This window comes from Octodon degus, unplaced genomic scaffold (assembly GCF_000260255.1).
Source record: "Octodon degus isolate 3935 unplaced genomic scaffold, OctDeg1.0 scaffold00081, whole genome shotgun sequence".
Lineage (NCBI taxonomy): Eukaryota > Metazoa > Chordata > Mammalia > Rodentia > Octodontidae > Octodon > Octodon degus.
Genome location: NW_004524657.1, coordinates 1,910,944 through 1,919,221, shown reverse-complemented (window position 1 = coordinate 1,919,221; position 8,278 = coordinate 1,910,944). Strand labels below are relative to the sequence as shown.

Genomic DNA, 8,278 nt, shown 5'->3' with positions numbered 1-8,278 from the left:
TATAACAATAAAAATTGTCTAAAATGAAGAAAGAATTTACAGATCAGTCATAATAGTTCACTGTCAAAACCAAGAAACTTATATTCATATAATTAGAATTCTCAAAGCAGAAAGGAGTAGGCAATAAATATTTAAAGATTTAAAATTTCTGAATTTAGTTCAACTTGTATTACCTTATTTCCAAGAAAATGAACCTTTTTGCACAAGAAATTTAAATAAAATCTTACCAAGATACACAAAAATGAACTTGTCCATAATTTATTGTAAAGAAAAAAATCATTAAAGCATATACATAAAAAGTATTAGCTATGAAAGAAAAAAATTAAGTAGCATCTTATTTCACATTAGAATGAAAAAAGGACCAAGTGTGTAAGAAACTAATTAAAAGACTGAAAGAAAAAAAAAGATCTGTCTTTGAATTTTATACTTAGCAAACATACCTTTGAAAACTAAAAGTAATATTTTCTAGTTATACAATCTTGAAATATTTTAATACCTCCAGATGTAGAATATAGGAAATAACAAAGAGGCAAGAGAAGTTGTAGTATGTAGTATGTAGTATGTAGTATGTTCCTGGATGAACAATAAAGAGCTCTCAATATGATAGTCATTCAGGACTATATAAAATTTATTAGATGAACCCTTATTTAAAGGTCATTGAAGATTTCTATGAAACAGTACCAATCTTATGTTGGGTTATACACATATTTTTTTTCATATATATATGTGTGTGTATGTGTGCATAAAAGACAGGGAAGAAGTAATATAAAGTCAACAGAAAATGGAAATATACTATTTAAAGTTTCTAATACTAGGAGAAGATATCATACTATATCTTTTAAATAAATTATAAGTCAAAGATACAATATAAATCTTAGAACAAAAATTAAGATTAAGCAATATTCGGAAAATTAAATGTTTCAAAACAATTGAACTAAGAAAAAGTTTTCATGATAGCAAAGAAGTACTAAGACTAAAACATAAGATAAATACTGGAATGGCAAGTAAATGACCAGCACTTCTAACAGTTTGAGGATAGGATATCGCACAAAGTTCTAGTGTGTTGTGGACATGCATAATGACTGTGGCAGTTACTGGTGGCTAGGCGTCACTTGTGGAACTGAGCTACAGCTATTTCTTTGAAATCCACCCTGTAGACTCAGGTGGAATCATAACTCATCAAATGGAAGAGAAGTCCATTTGTAGGGTGTGCTGATGAAAATATTCTGCTGTTGAACACAAAAGAATAACTGAAAGACTACTATTGTATACCCCTTATTCTCCTGTGTTTAATTGTTTGCCCTATTTGGTGGGTTCTTTCCATTCTCATTCATGGGCTGTGATCATTTTGTTCCTTCTCCAGAACATCATTTAGTAGTCTGTGTAGGATTGGCTTTGTCAGCATGAAATTCTTTAGTTATTCTTTGTCATCAAAGTATTTCAGTTCTCCATTATTCTTGAAAGAGAGTTTTGCAGGGTGTATCAGTCTGGGTTGGAATTTGTTTTCTTGCAAGACTTGCAGTACTTTGCTCCATGCTCTTCTTGACTTGATGGTTTGTGAAGAGAAATCTGCCGTTATTCTGATGGGTTTTCCTTTAAATGTGATCTGTTTCTTTTCTTTAGCAGCTTTTAGTTTCCTTTTTTTTTTTTTTTTTTTTTGGATTCTAAATCTTTTTTTTTCCCCATAATTTTATTGATAAACAAATAGCAGTGAGACAGTTGCAAATCAAATCAGTAGGACAGTTTCAATAATTAACACACTGCATACATTCTTCCTAGTGGTTAATTGCTGTACAAGATGCGGACTTGACATCCTATTCACAAACACCATTAGAACAAATCATTCTATTCATTAAGAGAATGTAACTATATATCTATCCAAACCACTTTGAATACACAGATACAATCATCTGTATACCCTTTGTTTGTTAAGTTCCATTATTTGAATATTATAGGTGTGTAAATTCAACAAAATATTCCAAAAGAGTCCAGTAGCCCATAACAGTATTGGGTCTTCCGCTTAACTGGCAATGTTAGTATACTGTTTCTGTGCTGAATTTCTGGGCTCTTGCCCACGTGGTCTCACTCAGATGCCAGGCCTATGCTCTGGGTCTATTCAGGATCCAAGGGCCCTGGGCATTCTCGCTCACATGCTGGGCCTGGGCTCTGGGTCTATTCTATTTTATTGTTTTTCATTATGCTTTTTTTGTTTGTTTGTTTGTTTGTTGTTGTTGTTGTTGTTGTTGTTGTTTTCCAGAGCCTGGAATTGAACTCAGGACCTTGTGCTTGCCAGGGAAACACTCATTTTACTGAGCCATCTCCCAGCCCCCTCATTATGTATTTTGTTAGCTTTTAAATAAATAAGAATAGAAATTCCATTTAATCCCCGCTGACCTCTCTTTAGAATATTCCCAGAACAGTTAAAATTATTGTGTGATGCTCATACATGCATACCTGTATTCAAAGCAGGTCAGCTCATAAGTTCTTGGCTCTGTAACCAGAGTAGGTGTCCATGATTGGGTGCATAGATAAAAAAAATTTTGATAGGCTCATTGGGATGATTCATTCTTATAAAGCCAACATTCTGGGAGGATTATTGTGCAGAATGGCTAGTTGAAGCTCAGCTTCAGCAACTTAATTCTCAATGAGGCTCTCTTTCAAAATAAGATACAAAGAAGCAGGAGATCTGGTTCATTGCTAAGCTACATTTAATTTCCAGCACTGAAAGTAAAAACTGATAGTAATCAGCCATGAAATGAATGATACTATGTCATTTGCCAACAGAAGTATGAGTCTTGATCGCATAATGTTAAGTTTAATAAATCAGGTACAGAAAGTAAAATGCCTTTCTTTCTATTATGTGAGAAACAAAAAGATAGGATGTGAAATGAAGGGGTGCTAAACAAAGGAATGGCTGATATGTTAGAGATGGGAAAGATTAATAGGGTAAGGATAAAGACAAAGATGATGGGGAAAAGGTATAAAATGTAATCAATATGTGATTGTACATATGAAACAATTGCCCAAAATGAAACTAAAACATGTATATTGCAAAATACAAATTTTAATATTTCCAAGTATACAATACTGTTTTGGGAATGGTGACTTTATAGATAGCCTCCAGGTTGGGTGTGGTGGCACATGCCTGAAATGAGAGTATGTTGGAGAATGAGACAGGATGATCACTGCAAGTTCAAGACTAAGCTGGGCTAGAAAATGAGCTCAAGGCCAGTCTGAATTAGATAGAGAGACGCTGTCTCAAAGTCAAAAAGAGAAGAAAATAAAACAATCCAATCCATTTCATTCACTGTCAACATTTCTAAGCAGGCATCAAAAGAAAATGCATTTTAATAAAGCATTAATATCAACACCAGTTTTATTGGATTTTTGTTTGTTTACCAGAAATGAAGAGGTACAGAAATGCTATCAATATAAAGTTTGGAACCAATATAAAGGAATATTCCTTCCTACTCCAGATGCTAATGAGGATGAACTCCTTCCTTATAGAAATCCACACATTGGGTATTTGTCACTAAATGTGCCCATCGGAGCTCCCGCTGCACTGAAGCCAAGTGAGTATTTGAGATGGAAAGAAAAGCTGTACAGGTGTAATGAAACTGGAAGAAGCTGTGACAGTTTTCTGTCCTTTCACAAGCATGCAAGGACAAAGGCCGAAGACAAACCCTATGAGTATGATCAATGTGGGAAATCCTGCTCTGATGTTAGTGAAAGAATTCACCTTATAGAGAATATCTCTGAATGTAAGAAAAATTTGAAAGACTCCAGTACAACAAATGATGTTCAGATCCACAAAAGCAATCACAGTGGGGGTAAACCCTATATATGTAAGCAATGTGGGAAAGGTTTTAGTACTCAGAGGTATTGTAAAGTCCATGAAAGGATTCACACTGGGGAAATAGACTGCATATGTAAGCACTGTGGGAAAGCTTTTAGCACACATAGTGTTTGTCGAATACATGAAAGAAGTCACACTGGAGAGAAACCCTATGTATGTAAGCAATGTGGGAAAGCTTTTAGCACCCAGGGTTATTGTAAAATACATGAAAGTACTCATACTGGGGAGAAACCCTATGTATGTAAGCAATGTGGGAAAGCTTTCAAAACACGTCTTGATTGTCAGAGACATGAAAGGCGTCATTCTGGGAAGAAACCATATGTATGTAAGAAATGTGGAAAAGGTTTCATTACATTGTATTATTGTAAAATACATGAAAGAAATCACACTGGGGAGAAACCATATGTATGTAAACAGTGTGGGAAAGCTTTTGGAACATTGTATTATTGTAAGATACATGAAAGAAATCACAATGAGGATAAACGATATGTATGTAAACAATGTGGGAAAGCTTTTGGGACATTGTATTATTGTAAAATACATGAAAGAAATCACACTGGGGATAAACCTTATATGTGTAAACAATGTGGGAAAACTTTCAGCACAAAGAGTCATTGTCAGGTACATGAAAGATCTCACACTGAAGAGAAACCGTGTGTATGTAAACAATGTGGGAAAACTTTCAGCACAAAGAGTAATTGTCGAAAGCATGAAAGATCTCACACAGGGGAGAAACCATACGTATGTAAACAATGTGGGAATGCTTTCAGGACATTGTATTATTGTAGAATACATGAAAGAAATCACAATGGGGAGGAACCTTACAAATGTAAACAATGTGGGAAAACTTTCAGCACAAAGGGTAACTGTCAAAGGCATGAAAGAATTCACACTGGGGAGAAACCATATGTATGTGAACAATGTGGGAAAGCTTTCAGCACACATAGTGTTTGTCAAGAACATAAAAAAACTCACACTGGGCAAAACCCCTACATATGTAAGCAATGTGGGAAAACTTTCAGGACATGTGATGGTATGGAAGTTCATGAAAGATTTCACACTGGGGAAAAACCCTATGTATGTAAGCCATGTGGGAAAGCCTTCATGACACGTAGTGGTTTTGGAAAACATAAAAGAAGTCACTCTGAGCAGAAGAAGCCCTATGTATGTAAACAATGTGGGAAAGCTTTCAGGTTGCACAATGAATGTAACACACATGAAAGAATTCACACAGGGGAGAAACACTATGCATGTGAGCAATGTGAAAAAAAATTTGTTACTAAGTCTTCATTAAATAGACATAAAAAAACTCACTGGAGATAAACTTTATGTACTTAAGCACTGTAGTAGTGCTTTCAGCACACATATGTAATGTTAAACAAATGAAAGCCTTACTAGGGAGAAATATTTGTATGCTTATTTTGAAATTTTTGTGAAATTATTCCTGTGGAGGAGACATGGAGAAATAAATAATACAGGGCAGCAAGATAGCAAGGTGGACTAAGCCCATGCTTATGCAAGCATAGCAACCAGGGTTCAATCCCCTGCACCACATGCCGCCCACCCTATCCCCTGCATACACTAAGCCAGCCACCAAGACTGCACATGGTGGCGCATGCCTGTAATCCCAGTGCTGGGGAGGCTGAAAACAGGAGGATCACCTACAAATGCGAGCTGCATAGTGAGACCCTGTATTGAATACAAGAAAGTTTGATGTCAATATTTCTCCATAAATTCCCCAAAGAATACCATTTCCACATGGAGATATCAGCAAGTACATATTTTGTGTGGTTTTCAGTAAATTACTAATAAATGAGTAGCTGAGTTATGTGGAGTCTTTCTGACCATAATACATAGTGTCATTTAATTTATCATGGTGGTTGAAGTTTTTTTTTTTACTTTCCAGTCAGTGTTTTTGCAGTTTTTATTTTGTCTGTACAGTTGGGAGTTATAGCACATCAAAAACTTTATTCTGTAATTGCTTTTTTAAAGTTATTCACATTTTTCACTGTTCTTGTTTTAAATTTTGGTATGCTCTGTAACAAGATATTCTTCAATTAATGATATTTTCCTATTAAGATATATTTTCATAGACTTCTGAGCATGTGTTTAACAAAGTTGGATTGTTATGACATAATTTTTGGATTAACAAATTTCATTTTTCATATCATGGCAAGATACCTGCTTATATGCCCATGTTAATTGTATATTATATCATGTATATAATGTTGTATTTATTTTCATTTTGGATTCAATGTCATCCTTTCCATAAAGTTTTATTCTTATAAAAGATTTTACTTTTCATAATTATATTGCAATGACTTTTAAGTTACTAGGATTTTTTTCACCACATTTACCAAAAATAAGCCAAGGCTGAGTTTCTGATTGCCAGAGTCCTGCAGGACCATAACTTATCTCCCAAAGGATTATAGTAATCTCCAGAAAGTATGAATGATGATATAATTTATCAGTAACAACACTTTCAAAACGTTGTTCAGCTATGGAGGTGTTTCCGGGAGTACAGTTGCTATTAAATGTACACAGCGAGTGCCTTTATTCTCTCATACTGTGATGCCATTCTATACTTGGTAATCCTTATTGTTTTTACCTACTAAGCTATAATATTGACATTAAAGAAAACCTAACTCATAAGAGATATTGAGCAGTGTATCAAAAGCTGAAATCTATAATTTACATTATGTTCTCTTTTTTTACCAAATTTTGAGGTGCATTTTAAATTTTTGTACCAAGGATCAAATGTGGTGCCTTGTTACAATGCTCCTTTTCATTGTTCATGAGGTCTACTGTCTGATGTTGAGGTATGTTACAAATGGCTTAGAACACATATATGGATTAAGTGTGCATGAATCTGAGTGGTCTCAGATGACCTGTGTTATAAAATCATTTCAGTAATTAATCTATTTTAAAGTGTTTCATACAGTATTCATGAGCACAAAAGCTACTCAAAGTCAATAGGGCTATGTTGTTAAAACCTATGATATCATGAAAACATAAATGAATAAAGCATTAAATACTGATAATGCAGTGAACTCAGTAGCTTGTCAAAAACTTTATTCTGTTTAGACACATAAATTACTAACCAGTTGTGTAAAATCATCTAAAAACACAACTATTTAATATCTAAAGTATCTGATATTCACTGAATATAATACACTGCAGAGTCCCTTGTCAATTTTTACACATTATGTTAAATTCCTCATGGCACATTTCTGCGTCTTACCATCACCAGGAAGATATGTAGTATGTATTGCTACCCAGGTACTAATGGAATATTGAAAATATGACCCATTTTCTCCTAGTCACATTTACTTCCCTATGATTTTACCGTGAAAAAAACAAGTGGTAGGCTTAGGGATACATGTTTTCATTCCCAAAAGTTCAGGAGGCAGGGGTGGAAGAAAAGCAAAATTGACTCCAGCCTATTCAACTTAGTGAGAAACTCTGTGGAAATACATGCACATGTACCCCACTGGCTTATTACTGTTACATTTGCTTCCCAGTATCAAAAATTATTTTAAAACTAAACATTACATGTTAGTGTTATCTTTTTCTCAGTGCATGAAGGTCTAAGACAAGTACTATTCCTTCAGTCCTTGCCATTACAAGAGTCTAAGACAGACTCATTATGGCTTTCAAGCCAGTGGGTTAGGGAAGTGATTTTGGTAGGTACCTTAGCAAATCATGAAAGAGTCTCTTTTTGTTGGCATATTTAAGTTTAGGGGAAAAACATATTTAAGTCAAGAACATCCTTGTATCATAGGATAGAATTTTTTAAAATTGCAATTGCAAATTAGGATTTTATCGATTAGGAATACTCTATGGTAATATTTTTACAACATATATGCCTGAATCATAGACTAAAACACCCAATAACATGAATAAGCTAAGTATTCCATATTCTCAAGAATGAGACAGAACACTTTCCTCAATGCTACTTTTGATGTTTTTAGTAGAAAAGCAGATGGGATAAGACAAAAAACAAAAGGAACTACGTGATTTGAAAACTGCAAACACATGGAAACCAATAAGAGAGAAGAAATACCTAGATAATGAAATATTTCTGCCAGATTCTCCTCAGTGGAGTAATATCTGGAAAAACTGGCTTGTGAAATGAATACACAGATTGGACATGTAGTGATCCTTCTGTTTTTCAGCCATGCAAGTGCTGGGATTACAGGCGTGCAAAACCAGGCCCAGTCTCAATCACAGGTGTCAGCACACCCCAAGGGCAAGGCCCACACTGCTTATGGTGCTGGAGATCAAACCGTTGTCCCTGAGCTCTGCCTATGCAGGCACTTTAGTCCGCTGAACTATCTGGCTGGCCCTCATATTTTTCTTATAAATGTTAAATAGAATGCTTCAAATTGTAAATTCAATCATTACTACATAGCAGGAGGTAGT

General features: G+C 34.7%; 1 protein-coding gene across 1 annotated transcript; it reads left to right on the top strand.

The window, feature by feature from the left end:
• Positions 1–3,340: 3,340 nt before the first annotated feature.
• LOC111818157 (zinc finger protein 14-like) lies at positions 3,341–5,441 on the top strand. Its single transcript, XM_023721290.1, has one exon. The coding sequence runs from the start codon at positions 3,341–3,343 to the stop codon at positions 5,177–5,179; it is 1,839 nt and encodes a 612-aa protein (XP_023577058.1). The 3' UTR covers positions 5,180–5,441.
• The last annotated feature ends 2,837 nt before the right edge of the window (positions 5,442–8,278 follow it).

Coding starts and splice junctions, on each gene's coding strand:
- LOC111818157 (XM_023721290.1), top strand. CDS start 3,341: ATGCATTTTAATAAAGCATTAATATCAACACCAGTTTTATTGGATTTT.